The sequence below is a fragment of the Megalobrama amblycephala genome, linkage group LG3, assembly GCF_018812025.1.
Source record: "Megalobrama amblycephala isolate DHTTF-2021 linkage group LG3, ASM1881202v1, whole genome shotgun sequence".
NCBI classification, from domain to species: domain Eukaryota; kingdom Metazoa; phylum Chordata; class Actinopteri; order Cypriniformes; family Xenocyprididae; genus Megalobrama; species Megalobrama amblycephala.
The window spans coordinates 57,038,213-57,058,515 of record NC_063046.1 but is presented as its reverse complement, the minus strand read 5'-3'; the positions used below and the strand labels follow the sequence as shown (position 1 = coordinate 57,058,515).

The window sequence follows — 20,303 nt, the reverse complement described above, 5'->3', positions numbered from 1 at the left end:
GTTAGATCTTACTTTATTTGTAACTTTGTTATATTGTATTTATCTATGCTTGTAATTTGTGTATTTGTTCTTATTTAATTATTTACTGTTCACTTGTCTTTAATAATGTTTAAACTTTTAGTTTGGCTAGTAGTTGTGGCTAGTAGCTGTGGTATTGAAGTATCAAAGCCAATCCGTGACTCAAAAACCATAATATGGTTTTGTGATCCGTTGCACCCTTAGTTATCAATAAAATGTATTGTTCTTTGTGTGAACAAATCCTAATCACCAGGGTGGGCTGAAAGAAAGCTTTGTATGTCACAGCTGACAAGAATAACACACTCTCCAGAAAAACTAATATACCCATCATGACAACATGTGGCACACCTTACACATGCCTCAAGGTAAAGCTGTCAAATTGTCAGTAAATAAAGGAAATAAATAGAAATAACACAATGTCTGTTTTCCACTGCAGGCTTTCAGTACATTGTGTGTGTGTTGGAGTCTCACCGGGTCGTCAAAGAGCTCCATGATGAATGTGGCTACGCTGCCGTTGATGCCGATGAAGAGGTTGATGCAGGTCAGAACCACATACGCTGTGCTGGGAACGCTGAACAGGAAGGAGGCGGGATACATCATCGGAGTGATGGACCACCTGCGAGACAAAAACACAACTCACACTCACAAACACACTCAAACTCCAGGCTAAAAAACAACAACAACAACCACCACACACACTCACCCGTACAGCACCAGCAGCAGTATGAGTGCAGGCAGGTTGGGTGGAGAGACGTAAGATTTTTGTTGGAAACACAGGAAGATGATGATGACGATGATACATGGGATGACATAATTACACTGAAACACACATCCAAAAACACAACAGAATCAAACTTAATCCTTAAAGACACCCAACAATCACAACAAATGAAAAATACAATACAATAAACTTTTACGTTTATTTTAACTTTTAAATATGAATTAATCTATTATAGCAACACACTTTTGTGTTTGCTGAACAATTCGTAAAAAAAGAGAAAAAAAAAGATTTATTTAAATAAATATATGCGCTGCACATTTCAGAGTGAAGCGCGGCACTGTGTTCATTTATACACGAGCAGCTTATGATTCGTTTTTTCAGCATTTCACCTTAATTTCTGCTTCACATGAACTCCATCTCAACTCACTTATAAAGTGCATTTTAAAACATAACATGCTAAATATTTCACCAGATTTCAATGAGAAGAGTTTATAAACCTGCTGCCAACACAGAAGTGTTAAACTTGTGATTTATCGCTAAAATAAAAGCTCAATGGTTTAATGTTTTTTTTTTTTTTTTTAAATAAGAAATTAGGACACAAATGTAAGTATTGCAATTTTACAACTGTACTGTAAAACAAAATGATTATTATTTTCCTAAATAGTTTTTATTCCACAGTGAAACAGTCTTATAGTAATATTTCTTATTTTGTTTAATATTTTTTTCTAGTGCTGTCAAGTCGATTAATCGTGATTAATTGCATCTAACATAAAAGTTTGTTTACATAACGTGTGTATATATATATATATATATATATATATATATATATATATATATACACACACACACACACACACATTATGTAAACAAACTTTTGTTACATGCGATTAATCACGATTAATCGATTTGACAGCACTATTTATAATAATAATAATAATAATAATAATAATAATAATATATATTTTTAAATCTTACTTTAAATTGGAATCTCAATTTTTATCAGAAAATTGCAATTATATTTTCCCCCCAAATCATGTTGTCCTACTTTTGTGTGCATTATTTCAAATGTATCTAATTTACTAACTAGACATTATCTGTTTTTACAAATACAACTATTTTATATATGATACCATGCAGCTAGACTATGTATGCAAATAAACAGTGTTGTCCACCGGTGCGACTTCAGCACACAATACAAACGTTGGCAAAACATTTTATGCCACATAATTATGCAGCATTTCTTTATTAATGTAGCCCTCACAGTTTCAAACAATGATAAGATAAGCATGAATGAACAAATATATAGCATGTATAGATTATAAATCTTACTGTGCTTTTTGTTTTTGCAAACGTTATATGGTAAAAACTTTTTTTTTTGCCTTGCATATGTTGCAAAGCCCTTTTTATCTCCCTTGACACTAATTGATTTATTAGCAATTTATTAGTGAAAGTGAATTCATCTCTCTCCACTGAGAATGTAACATATGACATAGACCAATGGAGGCTGTGAACAGTATTCAGCTCTAAATTGATAGAGTTTTAATAGAGTTTTAATTAGCTATCTCAGCTCCTCTTTTTAGTTCTCGAGCGCCCTTCCACTTTCCATCCATCTTTCAGAGCAGATAGAACATTAGAGGCATAGTAACGACAACACAGTGTAAAGTGTTTCACATGTACCATGTCCCAGGCGAAGTTGGCCAGCCAGTAGATGGTAGGATTCACGCCGCTCACAAACTGCAGGTGTTTGGCCTTACTGACGCGCTCCTGGATGAGGAAGAGGACAAAGCTGGCAGGGATGAAGGACATGGCGAAGATCACGCAAATCGACACCACCACATCCGTAGAGGTCGTGGCCCTATAAGAAATGAAAACATGATGTTGTGAGATTATGACTACGGTGAATTTACACAAGCATGTTTATATTCACATTATTCAAACCTAAAACACATTACCATGGTTTCCACTGAAAGGCCAATCAGATGATCTCAGAGTCAAGAAAATATTTTAAGAGACTTAGGGCTTTTTTTTTTTTTTTTTTGTCAAAGTCGATTAAAAATCATGGAATGCAAGTTTTTTTGGATTTATTTCCAGAATACAGTTCCATTTTTGGGCACAATATTGGTCATAAAGCAGATTGTGCATGCAAATAAGCAGCATTCTCCACTACTCATTCATAGGTTCTGTATGAAATAAATGTTGGCAAAGCATTTTATGGCACATCATTAGATAGCATTGCTTTATTTATGTAGCCCTCACAAATTTAAAAAAATTGATATTGTAAACATGAACAAACAAATTAAAATGCAGTCAGGATTCAATTTAAGAGTCTTGTTTTGTCAAAGTCGATTTAAAATAAATGCAATTATAAATGTACTAACTGGAAATAAAATAAAAACTAAAACTGAGCTAAAACTGAAAAAATAAAATAAATAAATAAATAAATAAATAAAAATAAAACCTAAATAGTATTATTAAAACAGAAAAAAAAAAAAAAAAAAAAATGACAAAAGCACATAAAAAAAAAAAAATACAGTATATATAGGATGTATAAGGCTGAAATACTGGCCAATATTTAGATTTTTTTCTTGGTATTTTTTCTGCATTAGGTGATATGTTTTTTTTTTTTGTTTGGCTGTTAAGTGTCATGAGTGGGACTTTTATTTTGATAGATAACTTTAACAGTTTTGTCTAATAATAGAAAGGCAAACTCAATAAGACTTTTTTTGTTTGCATTCAATTCAAAATATTTTTCTCTCTCTTTTTAAACATTTTCAAATAATTTATTTCCAATTATTTAAGTAAATATGTAAATATAAAAAATAAATATAATGCAGTAATTGTCATGCTTGTGTTATTTAATACTGTTAAATTAAACAGTCTGATATCATATAACAGCTTTATATTGGCCAAAACTGCTTGTTGCCATATTACATTTCTGGGAAAATAATCACCAAATCCCAAACCAACACACTTTTCAGAGAAACATGTTTAAAAACAGACACTGGTCTTGTAACATTAGATTAATATGTAGGTATGTGGTTTTAAATCGAGATGCAATTAGGGTTTCTGAGAAAGGTCTTTAGTGTTTTAGAACTTACTTAGAATAAAAGTCTGACTATACAACATCCACCTCACACAGGGCATGCTGGGAAATTGTTACGTTTCTTCATTTTTTTTGACACCCTGCCGTTTATGCCTAATAGATTGAATCTCTTGCTCTCTCTTCACTGATGTTTAGGTGAGACCTGGTGCTGAACACACAATCTCTCACACAGTGAAGGTGATTGAGTCTCAGGACTGTATTATTCATGATTAGAGGGAACTGATGACCTCATTACAGACAGGAAGATTGTCATTTAACCTGGATGTACAACACACACACACACACACACACACATATAAACAAATTCACACACACACACACACACACACACACACACACACACACACACACACACACACACACACACACACACACACACACACACACACACACACATCCAGCAGATGATCAGTGTGATGCTTCAAACTATGGTCCATTTTTGACCCCTTGTTTCAAACCATTCATCTTCATACAAATATTTTGCGATCATCATGCCATCACAAGCTGGGCTTAATTATGCATGAACACACAAAAATCCCTAAATACACATACAAACACAGGTGTGCGCACACACACATTCAGACAGTGAATACATCTCATTTTTGCAAGGAAATTGTGTTCATCAAAGTGAGCTGTAAGTTATTTCAATGTTTTTGAAAGAAGTCTCTACTGCTCACCAAGGCTGCATTTCTTTGATCAAAAATACAGTAAAAAAAGATAAATATTATTATAATTTAAAATAAGTTGTTTATTGTAATATATTGTTAAATGTAATTTATTCCTGTGATGCAAAGCTGAACTTGGCATTGGGTTGTGAGGCTTGCATGCAACTGCTCGCAGATGCAACAGAGCATTGATGACTTTTACACAACATCTGTGACTTTACGTGGTCTTCCACTTCCTGGCTGAGTTACTGCTGCTCCTAAACACTTCCACTTTCCAATAATACTACTTACAGTTGACTGTGAAATATCTAGCAGGGGTGATATTTCACAAACTGTCTTATTGAAAAGGTTGCATCTTATCTCAGTACAACACTTGAATTCATAGAGCTCTCCAGAACGATTAATTTTTTTCCATAAATGTTTATAAATACAGACTGCATGGCCAAGTTCTTGAATTTATACACCTGTGGCAATGGATTTGCTTTAAAAATCTGAATTCAATAATGGAGAGGTGTGTCCTTTTGTCCATATAGTGTACATGTGTCTTATAATTTAAATGCTGTAGTCGTGTGGTGTTGTATATGTCGTTGTGCATGTGTGTTTTGTGTCATACTTACAGCGCTACAAACGAGAGCTGTTCTTTAGTGAGATTAAGTGGGTGGTTGAATGTTGTGATGCCGTAGTCGCCTGCTCTGCGTCCCGCTGGCAGGTTTCCTCTGAGAATGCCATTACTGGCCACATTCAGGAACGATACGATGGAATGCCAACCCTGATTATAGAACCATACCTACACACACACACACACACACACGTTCAAATACATTTCAATCATGTTACCACTACTGTTATTATTGATAACTGAAACTAAATTAACAATCATTTTTGTTAATTGAAATAAAATAAAATATAAATATTACATGGAAATCTTAGTTAAATAAAAAAAAAAAAAAAACCTGAAGTTGAGGTACTATCATTACTGTTTATAAATATACTATATAAATAATACTGAAACAACACTGGTTCCCACTAACAATAAACTGTAACATAACACTAACAATAACATTAAAATGTATTTATACATATTTATAGTTTTTTTTCTTTCTTTTGTTTTGTCCTGATGACATTTTTGCTTTAGCAAAAACACATTTTACATGTTTAGCTGACAATGTTTGACTTTAAACTGTGCCCTCTGGTTATACTTCAACCCTGCTGCCATCATAATGCCCCGTTATCAAAATGACACCATGCTTTAAGGAAGCAAACTTTGAATGCATTAATAAATGTCTCTATATGATAAATTGATTCCTGAATCAGATTATATATAATCAATATTTTCTTAGAAAAGGCCCAAAAGGATGATCATTAGACAAAAGACATTATTGTTAAAAGCAAATAAGTGGTGAGACATCAAGGGTTTTTTAAAATCAATATTTAGTTTGTTTTATTTCCATCCCATTGATTATCAGTCTATCACTGGCCTGCAGTGAACACAATCATGATTGTCACTCTGAAACTTTAAAACAGTAGACGGCCATAATTATGCCCTTTTACAAAGTCTTGAATTTATTTTTAGAGTCTATTAGAATAGATTTTCATGCTTAAATATTAAAAAAAAACCTTTTTTTCACATATTTGACATTGTTGCAGCACCTCTTTTCCCAGTCTGTCAGTAACGCTGTTTATTTCCTGTCTCTATGAAGCCCGTCCTTTCGAAAAGCACAATACGCTCTGATTGATTGACTAGACCAGTGCGTTTTGATTGGTCAACCGCTTCGAGGGTTTTGGAAATGTCACGCCCCTTACCATAACCACGAGTTTCAACACACTACTAGAGCAACTCAACCAGACTTCGCCACATTATTTTGCATATATCTTGGGTGGAAATTATTTAAACTGAGGAATACTGTGATGTGTGCATTCCTGGAGCGTTTAAGGGAGTTCAGAAAGTGTCCTTACTGTAAAGAGAATAACTCCCTTTGGAGTGACTTTGTGCTTTGCAGCTTTGCAGACCTTTTTCATGCTCAAACAGCAGCATTACACACTAAAGAAAGTTGACAATGTAAAAAAGCATAATAGGACCCCTCTGAATTGACAGCTAATGTTAATATGTATTAATTAAGCATGAACTGTCACAATGCAATTTGTTAAAACTTCAAGACATTGTCTGATAGAATGTTCAAAATTACACAGGATTGTACTTTAAAAATTCACCTTTTCAAAATGGCAAAGTCTGGTTAAAATAATGACTCTGATGTACTCCTGATCTGATGTACTCCTGCTCCTGTACTCTAATCTATTCTAATATACTTGGATACTGTCTAAATATAGCCACTTCTGGCTGCTTACCTTCACATTGTCTCTGGTGCCTATCTCCAATAGTACCAACCGAATGGCCTGGAAAATTTGGTCAGTCTGGTTATACTGGACAAAGAAAAAGAGAGAGAGAGAGAGAGAGAGAGAGAGAGAGAGAGAGAGAGATGTTACAAAGATTTCTATTTCAAATAAATGCCTTTTTTTGTATTTAACTCTCTATTCAACAAAGAATCCTAAAAAATAAAAATCACAGTTTCCACATAAATATGAAGCAGCACAACTGTTCAGCATATTAGAATGATTTTTGAAGGATCATGTGACAATGGAGATGCTGAAATTTTAGCTTTAAATTTTCTTCAACTTATTAGAATAAACTTATTTTAAATTGTAATAATATTTTAAAATATTTCTGTTTTTCTTTTTTTTTTTCTGTATTTTTAAATAAATGCAGCCCTGGCGAGCAGAATGCTTGGAACGGTAGTGTATTTTACATATTTTTCACAGTTTCACTTCCCTTTTAAATAATAATTTTTTTTTTTTAATCATAATTACATTTAACTTCAGCACACATATTAACTAATACAACTATAATCTTACACCCTTCAAACCATTAAACCAACAAAAGGCCAGAACAACTGGAAAGCACTTTCTCACTGTAATAAATTCTAATTTGATTGACTGAATTTTACAAAACTTCTGAAAATACGGGCATACAAAGTGTTTTTTATCAGTCCTCCTGAAAACAAAGTTATATTTATAAGGTACCAGTCAGATAAATTCCACTTCAGACAAAACAATGGAGACTGACATATCAGACACAAATGATAATGTCTAGTGCTCCCCAGGTGACACTGTAAATACACGATGAACACTAATAACTCAAAGTGAAGGTGCCAAAAACTCTCCAGTGCCTGTTTGAATGAGAGGGAGTTCTAACGTCCTGCTATTAGCATTACATCCGTCCATCACAGAGCTAAGCAGCATTAAAATCCCATTAGAGGGCACAGACACTGGCACGCTGCCAGAGAGACTCTCAAGTACAAACTCTGCTCATCCTCAAGGATTCAACGGCATTACATTTTGTGTCATAATTAGGGTTGCTAGTGCTAATGCTGAATGTAAATAATAAAACACAACTAGTCATAAAATTATGCATGTTTAGGATAGCAAAAAATCTAAATCCAGCTTAAAAACATTAATTTATAATGTTCATTGTTAATATCAAAGACCATGCTTTTTACTTAATTTTAAATAATTTTGTTTTGAAGAAGTACACTTATTTTGATGTTTTGACTAACATACTTGTAAAGAACTTGATTATAATTTTAAATGTAGTGCGTTATTTGATATTACATTAAAAGTTCACGTTTTGAATGTACAAAATTTCAGCTTTATCCATTATCCTTTATCGATTTAAATGTGTGATTACAAATTTATTTAAATACATGACATACAAGTTTAAATAGAAATGACAGTATAGTATAGTACATTTCAGTTTACCATAAATGCTTGTAAGTACATTTAGCAGTACATTTAACCATATTTCAAAGACAATATAAGTAATTATGAAATTACAAGTGAAGATGTACTTAAATGGGTAAAAAAACACCTTGGTTATGACTGTAACCTTGGTTCCCTGAAGAGGGAATGAGATGCTGCGTCGTAAGTTTACGACACTATGGGAACGCCTCTGTGTGATTGTGTCTTGAAGTATGTGTGAAATCAGTCCAATGGTGTGACACAAAGTCATAGGCGGGTGACATTACGACCAGGAAGGTATAGAGCACCCTTGAACCAAACAATGTCAGCTTCTGATAGGCTGATGCAAGTCGGTCACATGCACGCCGGAAGTATGGCAGGGCGATGCAGCGTCTCGTTCCCTCTTTCAGCATCTCGTTCCCTCTTCAGGGTCATAGTTCAGGGTTCCCTTTCAAGGGAACTCGCGCTGCATCATAAGATTAGGACACTATGGGAATGTTAATACCCACTATGCCAAAGACCTTTGGTTGACGAGGGAGAACCTGCTTGCTTTTTAGCCTCATAAAACCTATCAACAACTGAGTTGATGGCATCACCGAAGAGGCCATGAGGAGACAGAGGGGCATCCAGCAGGAAGGACTTGTCTCTCTCTTTGATGTTAGATCAAATTCATATTCTCAGAGCTCACGGAGAATATCTTTTTTTATTGTGTTTACAACGTCGGTTATAATTAGAGGATTCACGAGACTAAGACTGAAAAAGAAATTGGATTCTGACCAAATTAAAAGACAGAGGTAATAATTACTACTACTAATAAAACCTTTGTAAAGTGAGTCTGAGTATAAATAGGCACGATAAAATGTATTCAAAAGATGCAATGGAGTATAAAGAGTATAAAAATTAAGCAACAGCCAGACCTGAAATTCTGAAATGTAATCTATTATAAACTATTAATCCTTTTTAATGCCTTTTTGTGCATTAAACAAGACAAACATTAAAGGACTCGTAAGACTTAGCAAGATAATAAACTGCACTTGTAAATACTTCAAATATTGTCTTAAGTAGGCCTAAATAAAAGTCTTACGATCCTAGTTATAATATGTGGCCCTTTGCATTTTATGTGGTTTAAACATGGCCCTCTTGGCCTCTGAACTTGAGTACCCCTGGTATAAATGATAAAAGTAATGCTGACTTCTCAGCTAATGATTTGAATTTGTTCTTCGCATGCTTTGAGATTCATGATTTAAGTGCTGCACTTTAGAGTTAAACAGACACTGAGTCCATCTGCCCCTCTGAAACTGTATCTCCCTAATATAACTAAGCAGCTGAAAGCTATACCTTTTATTAAGCTCATGGACCAGATGGCATAATTATGTGGTAGAACCCTTAACCACTGTGAGGAGAAACTCAGCATGGTGTTTTACACACTGTTCAAGCCTCACTGGATCAAGCTACAGATCCTCGGCTATGGACAATTTCAATTGTAGTTCACATTCCTAAGAGAGAGAAGTCCCATTCTTTTAATTATTACTGTCCCATTGAGTTAACCTCATTAGTTATGAAAACTCTGGAAAGGGAAGTCAAGTCACAGCTTATGAATGTAACTGATGAGAAATTAGATCCTTTACAGTTTGCTTATTGCACTAAAAGAGAACAATTTACATGCAATTACATGAAGTGTCTGAAAACATTACATTCAATTCACACTTATGTTCTTTTAATATGGCAAATGTCAACAAGGACAAGTTGCACAACATGCCTTCATCCCCCAAAAATATTAAATTAAAACATTTCACTTTGACATACATGTTATGTTATTTTTTAATAAATGAATATTGTGTTGTGTTGGGTTGACAGTGACTTGATCGCAAATGTAAAATCAGGGTCCTGAAGAAAAATCAGTAACACTTTACAATAAGGTCCTCATAGTTAACATTAGTTTTCATTGTTAGTTCATGTTAACTGATGCAGTTAACTAATGTTAACAAATGGAAACTTATAGTAAAGCGTGGCCAAAAAAAAAAAAAAAAAACTGAAATTGAAAACTTGCCGATGTGAAATCCACAAATAAAATCCTAACATATGCTTTGGGATTCATAAGATGTTTTGTAACTGTGTTTAGCAGGGTCAGTACAGCATCATCTGTGCCTCTGTTACTCTTATATGCAAACTGAAGTGGATCTAACCTCGAGGTCACAGTTGAAGTTAGATGATTAGCCAAGACTCGCTCCATAGTTTTACATAGTATGGAAGTTATTGCAATAGGCCAGAAAATCATTTAATATACTCACACCAGGCATTTGCCACAGGCTTTATTATTGAATATTTCCATAATTTCAGCACTGTACAAGTGTCTAAAAGAAACTGAAACAGCCTTGTAAAAACTCTTTTTAACTGAGGAGCACAGTCATCTGGGCCAGTGGTTTTGTTTGGCTTCAATTTACTAAGACTTGCAATAACATCAGCCTCATTAATAACTATTGATGTTTCTACAGGGAGATATATTATTGCATATCACATCACATTCTGTCCTACCATTCACAGTTTCAAATCTGACATAAAAGTTATTCAAAAGTTTTTTTTTACTTACAAAACTATCATCCTTTTTATCAGACCTACCCATTGATGTATTTAATCCCTCCCATGCCTGTCTTATATTGCCAGTTAAAAAAATGGACCTTCTTATCTTATTTTTTAAAATACAAAGCAGTCCCTTAGTTGCTCTTTACATCTATCAGACCACACCTGTATTTGCTTAACAACAGGCTTTGCCCTCTTCACTACTTATATTTGGGCAAAAGATGAATTACAGTATGGTCCGATTTCCCAAGGGGGGGTCTGCATACCGCTTTATAAGCATTTAATATATTTCCATAACAGAGATCAATAGTCCGGTTTAGACAAGTGGGACAGTCCACATACTGCTGAAGAGTAGGCAGATATTCCAATAAGTCACATGCATTCAAATCCCCAAGGATATTATAAATGAAAATCATATTTTAGCTATAAATACAGAATGCAATTATACAGGACCTTTTCAAACCAGCTTTTACTCGCTATTTAAAAAGACAACAGTATATGAGGGAATATTTTAATGGGAATAATCAGTTATCTGAATTGAAGCAACAAATGTCCTTTTCTAAGTAATAAAACATTCAACACAATTGCGCAGAGGGAGAAACATTATCTCCATATTTGATAAGTAAATGCTAAGTGAAGAGCTGGTGGGAATTTTCACATCATTTAAAAGGCCTGAAAAGCTTTGCATGCCATTAAAAAACAGTAAATAAAGCACACTTCACATCACCGACACAAGCTCAAGCTGCTCATGCATATTTAAATGGAGATTTTCCACCATGTTTTGATAAACATATATGCAAATGTAAAAATGGTAGTTGCTACTTGTTAATGAAAATGAATATGATGTTACCAACATCAGGATAAATAAAGCTGTCAGTAATGAAATACACTTTGTTACAATAACTACAATAAATATGTGATAATTTGGCTTTAATCACCAGTTATCAAAAAGAAATGACACTAATATTCTAAATTTGTTTAGACTTGACATTTAATAAATATTGTTCATATGAACACCACTATAAGTTATATTATGCACTGCTATTTTATATTATTTATGAATGTAATAATAAAATGTGACTTGTCTGTTAAATCTAGGATTTAACAGATTTAAATCTTAGAAGTTTCAGAACTTATTTTCTGAAAAATACGGTAGTACAATACAGTACTACAAAATTACAGCATGATACAACATTACAACAAAAGATTGTGCAATTTCTCTGTTAATAATACAGTGAATATAGTTAGAACACCTTAAAATAACAAATCATCATAATTGGAAAAAAGCCAGATCAGACTGCAATAAGCTCTAAGGGTTTGGAATCACATCAATCAGAAACTTAACTCTTCAGACTGATGAAAAAATTAAATCTGAGAGTCAAAAATGCCCATAATGCCACTCTTGACCAGTCACTTCTGGAGAGCATGATGTCAGTAATTTCGTAATACAGCAGCACTCTTACCTGTGAGATGTTGAAGAATAATTTGAGGTCGCTGATCACTGCTGTAATGTCAGACTCATTCAGTTTGACCTGCGAGTTCACGCCACCTACAGATATTCCTCCATATCTGCACGCACACACACACACACACACACACACACAAACAAAAATTATGCTTGTTTGATCATAGTTCTGCACATGCTGTGAAATGAGTGTGTCTCATTACCGTATTTTGCCTGATTTCTGGTAGCTCTTGAGCAGGAAGTCGGTCATGTTTCGGGCCGTGATGTTCTGGAGGGTGTCTGTGGTGTTCTGAGTTCTCTACAAAAAAACACACCAAATAAAACCATTACAAACCCACAAACACTGTAAAATGTTTTGTCAAGTAACATAAACATAAAATGTGCTAATAGTAAATAATAATTAACTAAAACTAAAATGATGAAAAACGTCTCGGGTTACGAGTGTAACCCCTGTTCCCTGAGTAAGGGAACGAGACGCTACGTCGGATGACGTGATGGGAACCCTCTGTATTTTGTGTTCGTGAAGCACCTCTGTATCCAACCAATGAAAAGACGCGACGTCAGAGGCGGGTGACGTCACGGATCAGGAAGCTATAAAGCACACCTGAACACAAAGCACGCCAGCTTCTGCAGGTTGTCTGAAGCGAGCGCACCAGGTATGCAGGAGATACGGCCACGTGACGTAGCGTCTCGTTCCCTTACTCAGGGAACAGGGGTTACACTCGTAACCCGAGACGTTCCCTTTCGTGGGAACTATCTACGCTACGTCGGATGACGTGATGGGAACGCAATCCCAACTACGCCGTATCCCTGAGTGCCTGGCTGCTATCTTGTAGCACCCTGGCCCCCGGAGTGATGTTAAGGTGAAGATTGTAAAATCTGATAAAGGTGTGCTGGGATGACCATCCAGCCGCACCACAAATGTCGTCCATAGAGACACCAGATAGGAGAGCTCTGGACGCGGCCATACCTCTCGTGGAGTGAGCACGCACCATCAGAGGACACGGGCGCCCCACCGTCTCATACGCAAGTGAGATGGCCTCGACCACCCACTTGCTCATCCGCTGTTTAGATGCTGGGCCCCCCCTCTTAGGGGACCCATAACATACAAACAATTGTTCTGTTTTTCTCCACAGGGCAGCTCTGTGAACATACGCATCTAATGCTCTTACAGGGCAAAGCAGATTCTTCCTTTCCTGATCCAAATTTGCAAAAAGGAGGCGGGCAGAAAGCCTCAAGTACGATGGGACCTGGGACCCTCGTCGGAACCTTTGGGACATAGCCCGGTCTGGTATGCAGAAAGGCTTTCACCATACCAGGCGCAAACTCAAGACAAGATGGAGCGACTGACAGCGCTTGTAAATCACCGATCCTCTTCAGAGAAGAGACGGCCAGAAGAAAAATGGTCTTAAGAGTCATGGTCTTAAGAACTTGTCCATGGTATGGTCTTAAGAACTTGTCTGACACCTCTTCTATTGGCTCGAAGGGAGCCTCAGTCAGCCTTTGGAGCACAATAGTGAGGTCCCAGGTCGGAGTTTTCGTGCGCACCACAGGCCTCAACCTGAGTGCACCACGGAGGAAGCGTACTACTAGGGGGTCTCGACCCAGCGAGGAGCCCCCTACAGGGATATGATGAGCCGAAATAGCGGCTACATATACTTTCAGCGTGGAAGGGGTTAAACCTTCCGAGAATTTTTCCTGAAGGAACCGAAGCACGTCTGAGACTGAAGAATGGACCAGGTCCAAATTATGCTGTTCGCACCACACAGAGAACAATTTCCATTTATATAAGTACAACTTCCTCGTGGAGGGAGCTCTGGAGTGAAGGATGGTCTCCACAACCTCGGTTGGGAGACCAGTACCTATGAGCCTTGCCCCCTCAGGGGCCAGGCCCACAGTTTCCACATTTCTGGGCGGGGATGGAGAATCGTGCCGCCCGCTTGGGACAGGAGATCCTGCCTGAGAGGAAGCTCTAAGGGAGAGCCGTGAAGTAGAGACATTATGTCCGAAAACCATACTCTGGTCGGCCAGTAAGGGGCCACCAATATTAGGTTGACCTTCTCCAGAACTCCCGGGAGCATTGAGACTGGGGGGGAAAGCATACAGACGCAGCCTCGGCCACGTCTGTAGCATGGCATCCAGCCCTAGAGGTGCTGGGTGCTGAAGTGAATACCACAGAGGGCACTGAGCTGACTCCTCTGTGGCAAATAGATCGACTTGAGCTCGACCGAAAGTTTTCCATATCAACTCCACCACCTCGGTGTGGAGTTTCCATTCCCCCGGTCTCGCGCCCTGCCTCGACAGGGCGTCCGCTCCCACATTCAACCGCCCGGGGATATAAGCTGCTCTCAGCTAGAGGAGCTTTCCCTGGGACCAGAGGAGGATGCGACTGGCCAATTTTGATAATAGGCAAGACCGCAAGCCCCCCTGATGGTTGATGTACGAGACCACCGCAGTGTTGTCCGTACGGACCAACACATGGTGATCTCTCAGGTCTGGGAGGAAGTGTTTCAGTGCAAGAAACACCGCCATCATCTCCAGCCGATTTATGTGCCAGGAGAGCTGATGGTCCTCCCAAAGACCCTGAGCCGAGCGACCACTCATGATCGTCCCCCAGCCCGTGAGGGAAGCATCTGTCGTAAGCATTACACGACGACCAGAAGTCCCCAGCACGGGTCCCTGGGTTAGGAACCAAGGCTTCTTCCACATGACCAGAGCACGAAGGCATCGCCGCGTGACTTTGATCATGCGAAAAGGATTTCCCCTCGGGGAAAACCCCTTGGTCCTGAGCCACCACTGTAAGGGTCTCATGTGCAGGAGGCCAAAAGTAATGACGTTGGACGCAGCTGCCATCAGACCCAACAGTCTCTGAAACTGTTTTACAGTGAGTGACTGGCCTAATTTCACCCCTTTCACAGCCCCGAGAATGGAACTCACACGAGCAGGGGACAACTGCGCCTGCATCGTGGTGGAATCCCAGATTACACCTAAGTAGTTTGCAACCTGACTCGGGACCAGCACACTCTTTTTGGCGTTGAGCCTCAGCCCAAGCCTCTTCATGTGCGACAGAACAACATCTCGATGTTGAACTGCCAATCGTTCTGTTTGAGCTAGTATCAACCAATTGTCGATATAGTTCAGCACGCGGATGCCCTGGAGTCTCAGCGGAGCCAGCGCTGCATCCACGCACTTCGTGAACGTGTGAGGTGAGAGGGATAGGCCGAACGGAAGAACCCTGTATTGGTAAGCTTCGCCCCCGAAAGCAAACCTGAGGAACTTCCTGTGTGAAGGATGGATGGATACATGAAAGTATGCGTCTTTCAGATCTATCGCTACAAACCAGTCCTCGGACTTGATCTGAGGGATGATCTGTCTGAGTGTAAGCATTTTGAACTTCAATTTCCTTACAGATCGATTTAACACGCGTAAATCTATGATCGGACGCAACCCTCCATCATTCTTCGGAACAATGAAGTAGCGGCTGTAAAAGCCCGACATTTTGCTGGGAGGGGAAACCCTTTCTATAGCCCCTTTTTGCAAAAGCGTCGTTACTTCTTGCTCCATCACCAGAGACTGCTCTGGGGTTACCACCGTAGGAAGCACCCCATTGAACTTGGGCGGTCGTGAACCGAACTGAATTCTGTAGCCCTGTTCTACCATGAGCAGCACCCACTTCGAAACATTCGGGAGATTTTTCCACTCTTCCAAATATTCTACTAAGGGAACCAGTCTCTCGAGACTGGTCTCTGGTGTTTTTTGAGCACTTGGCTCGTCCATCTGACGCGGCGCACCGGCAGACAGGCGAATCACGTGCTGGCCGACCCTCCTCGGAGGATCGGCGGAGACCGCTGTGCCCTTACGCACGCTGGGTGGCAGGGTTGACAGGGCGGTCCCCTGAGGGCACCGGGAGGGACCCGATATCCGAATCCCCCGGAGGGGGCTGCCCTCGAGAGATCCTGCACTATAAAGGTCAGGATCTCTTCTTTGAAGCCTTCCGGGAGATAATGACGGTCCTCAGATCCGTCCTACCTCCGGAAGGCTTCGCCTGTGCCACCCGCCCCGGCCCCCCAGATCTTTGTGGGGGAGCACGGGAGGCGACACTGGCTTTTTGTTGCACCCTGTGTGCTGAGGAGCTGGCTGTCGGCCGAGGCTGCTCCCGCCCAGCAGCCTCGGGGGGATGAGAGCGGCGGGGAATAATTTTAGAGAATGCCGCTGTCTGCTTTCGTGTCTCCTGAAACCTGTCGACGACAGTTGACACTGCGTCGCCGAACAGGCCATCAGGAGACAGCGGCGCATCCATGAGAACGTTTTTATCTCTCTCTTTGATGTCTGAGAGGTTGAGCCAGAGATGCCTCTCCGTGGCCACCAGGGCTGCCATAGAGCGGCCGATGGATTTGGCCGTCTCCTTGGTGGCCCGGAGAGCTAAATCTGTTGCCTTTCTGAGCTCATGAATAGCCTCAAAGGACGCTTCCCCAGTGTCATCAATTTCCCCCAGCAGGTCGGCTTGGTATGCCTGTAAGATAGACATAGTGTGAAGGCATGCTGCCGCCTGACCTGCCGCCGAATAAGCCTTGCCCACCAAGCTGGAAGTTGTCTTTAGGGGCTTGGTGGGCAGCGTCGGGGTCTTAAGGGACGATGTGGACTCGGGTGAGAGATGGCTCGCGAGCGTCTCCTCGACCCGAGGCATCGCCCCATAGCCGTGACGTTTCAGCCCAACTATATTGCTATATAGTGATGTCTGTGGGCTGTACAGTCTGTATTGTACTGGCCGCTTCCACGACCTCGACACCTCGGTGTGTAGGTCGGGAAAAAACGGCAGACCCCGGCGCTGAGGTAGTGACCGCGCGGGAAGAAACCTTTCATCAAGCTTACTTTTTGGTTTATTTTCAGCTTTCTCCGCGGGCCAGTCGATTTTTAACTTTTCTACTGCCCTGGTCACTACCTCTAATAGCTCCTTATAAGCAGGGGATGAGGATGGCGGTTCCTCATCGACACTCTCCACATCAACCTCCTCGGAGGAAGATATGTTAAGCATCGGTGCCTCTCTTCGGGGGGAAGAAACCGCTACGCGTGCTTCCGCCACCAAAGGAGAGACACTGGGTCTAGCAGGTAAGGGAAGCGATAGGGCAGCGCCCGTCTCTTCCCCCTCTGCTAGATCCATCTGTGAACCCCACGAGTGCAGCCTTCGCTGTGCCTTGGCAGCAGCGGGACCAGACCCATGGGGAACACTCGCCTCGGCGCCTTCCTCAAAGAGCGCCCGGCGAGATCGCAGCACTCTGAGGGTGAGCCGATCGCAGTGTACACAGACAGCTCCCTCAAGAGCCGCCTGTGCATGCTCAACCCCCAGGCATTTCACGCACATTTCGTGTGTATCTCCTGTCACAATAAAACGTGGGCAGGGAGGAGTACACTTCTTAAACTGCTGCTTTTCCGCCATTTTGTGAATGTATGTTCGTGTCTTATTGTGTTTGGGAACTCTTGTCCTCGGACGAAGAGACCACAGTGTGTGTATAGACAATACAACAATAAATAAGACAGACAAGATACAGATAGCGCTTGCTGAAGACAACAGAAGCTGGCGTGCTTTGTGTTCAGGTGTGCTTTATAGCTTCCTGATCCGTGACGTCACCCGCCTCTGACGTCGCGTCTTTTCATTGGTTGGATACAGAGGTGCTTCACGAACACAAAATACAGAGGGTTCCCATCACGTCATCCGACGTAGCGTCGATAGTTCCCACGAAAGGGAACAGTTTTGTTACAGTTTTCATAAACAAATAAAATAAGATATATCAGAAATTAAACTCGTCTTATTTTAGCTAGTTGCCAAAGCAACATTTTTCATTTTCAACTTGATGTAAAATAACAAACTAAAACTGAAAAATAAATAAACAAATAAAAACTATACAGAGGTTTAACAAAAAAATAAAAAATAAATAAAGGACCAAAACACACAGCAAAATTACTAAAACTTTAAAATTGAAATGAAAACAGAAAATTAAAAAAATCTCAGTGATACTAAAATAAAACGGGTTGACATTTAAATTAATTAAAATAACTTATTTATTAAATTTGACTGAAAAACAGTATTATTATTGCTAACAGAATTGTTTAAAAATTGTTTTTGATAATTTCAGTAGTTTTCATGAAAGCTTAAATAAAACAAAATATAAACACTAGATGAAAAATTTGAAATGTTGCCTTGACAACTAACTACTGAATAAGTTTAGGATGAAGGAATAAAACTACTAAAACAGAAAATAAAAACTGAATTCGTCTTTTTTTTTATTATTATTATAGTTTTTATTATTATTTTGAATTAGTTCTTATTTTTAATAATTTCAATTACATTTTTAGGAATTTTGTTGTGTGTTTTTGTCATTTTTGTAATTATTTTTTTAAAATATGCTATTGTTTTTTTTTGTTTTGTTTTTTCGGTTTTAGTTATCTTAGTACATCAGTACAACTAAACTAAATGAAAATGAGAAATGTTGCCTTGGCAAATTGTTAAAATACAATAAGTTTAAAATTTTTATACATTAATTTAACTTAATTCAATTAATGCTTATTTTATTTCAAGTAAAAACAAATTTCCCCTTCGAAGTGAAACTTCAACGTGTGAAAACACAGCCACTATGGCAACAAGACACTAGGTGTGTCCCAATTCGAGTACTTGTGCACTATTCTATGACGTTTTAAGTACAAATAGTGTGAGTAGTGCATTCACACTGAAAATTCCAAAAAGAAAAAGTGCAAATACCCGGATGATGCACTAAATTAACGGAAAAAACGAAGTGTGGAATGTTGGACACTTCATGCACTCAACTGTCGCAGCTTTAATTACTTTACAGAGGTGGAGGGGGTATCAGACTCCGTTGCTAAATGACAAAATAGCCTTATACAATTCATGCACTACATGGATGAGTACATAATGCATAAGTACAAAGTGTATAAGTGCATAGTGTATAGTGCGTCATTTGAAACGCAACTACTGTGTCTCGTTTCCCTTCTAAGGGAACCATGGTTACATTCGTAACTTGAGATGTTATTTTCTATGTTTTAGTTAACTATAATAAAGACTATAAAGACTTGTAATAAAGTAAAAATACTGTTGTATGGACCTTTTTATGGCACTTGTCATTTTAGACCTTGACAGTTCCAGTCCTAATTAATTTAGAATTTTCTCCGAAATGTCCACTTTCAAGTAAATAAAGACATAATTCTCATTTTGGATGAACTATCCCTTTAAATGAAAATTCTATCATTTACTCCACCTCATGTTGTTCCAAACCTGTAAAAATGTCCATGTTCTGCAGTACATAAAGGAAGATAATTGGAAGAATGTTTGTAACCAAGCAGATCTTGCACCCATTGACTAGCATTGTAATTTTTTCTACTATGGGGCGAGATCTGCTTGATTACAAACATTCTTCCAAATATATTCCTTTGTGTACAGCAGAACAAAATTTTTTATACAGGTTTGGAACAACGTGAGGGTGAGTAAATGGTGACAAAATTTTAATTTTTGTGGTAAACTATCCCTTTAAATGCAACAACTGCACATTTTCATTCCTAACAGTTCATTAGGTTGATAGACGCACACGCACATGCAGAATCTTCCATAATGACACATCAAAACAATAAAACCACACATACCCTGTTTCTTCGATTCACTATCAGTGTGAAGTTAATGACACTGACTCAGATCCACAGAAACTGGCCTAAATGAAAGAGCTCTGACACACACGCACAGGCACAGGATTACACTGTTGGAGGCTTGTGATAATGAACATCTATTATATGCTGATTCACAGAGTGGGAACAGAACGATTCCAAAAAATGCTTTTTCCTTGAAATCAAAACTGTGGTTTTGTGGCTTTTAGTTCATGTCTATCAAACCAAAATTGTCCCCTTTTCCATAAACAAAAATAGTTGCAATAGATGATGTTGACTGTATATAGA

At 38.8% G+C, this 20,303-nt stretch overlaps 1 protein-coding gene across 6 annotated transcripts in view; it reads right to left on the bottom strand.

Moving 5' to 3' along the window:
• The window catches only part of LOC125265746 (phospholipid-transporting ATPase ABCA1), a 222,834-nt gene that overhangs the window by 41,485 nt on the left and 161,046 nt on the right, over positions 1 to 20,303 (bottom strand). For all 6 annotated transcript variants that reach the window (XM_048186163.1, XM_048186162.1, XM_048186164.1 and 3 more), the window contains 7 exons: positions 12,548 to 12,642; positions 12,343 to 12,448; positions 6,854 to 6,928; positions 5,125 to 5,294; positions 2,417 to 2,594; positions 722 to 837; positions 490 to 634 (listed from right to left, as the gene is read on the bottom strand). In XM_048186163.1, the coding sequence (XP_048042120.1) occupies positions 490 to 634; positions 722 to 837; positions 2,417 to 2,594; positions 5,125 to 5,294; positions 6,854 to 6,928; positions 12,343 to 12,448; positions 12,548 to 12,642 (885 nt within the window). The remainder of the gene's footprint in view (positions 1 to 489; positions 635 to 721; positions 838 to 2,416; positions 2,595 to 5,124; positions 5,295 to 6,853; positions 6,929 to 12,342; positions 12,449 to 12,547; positions 12,643 to 20,303) is intronic.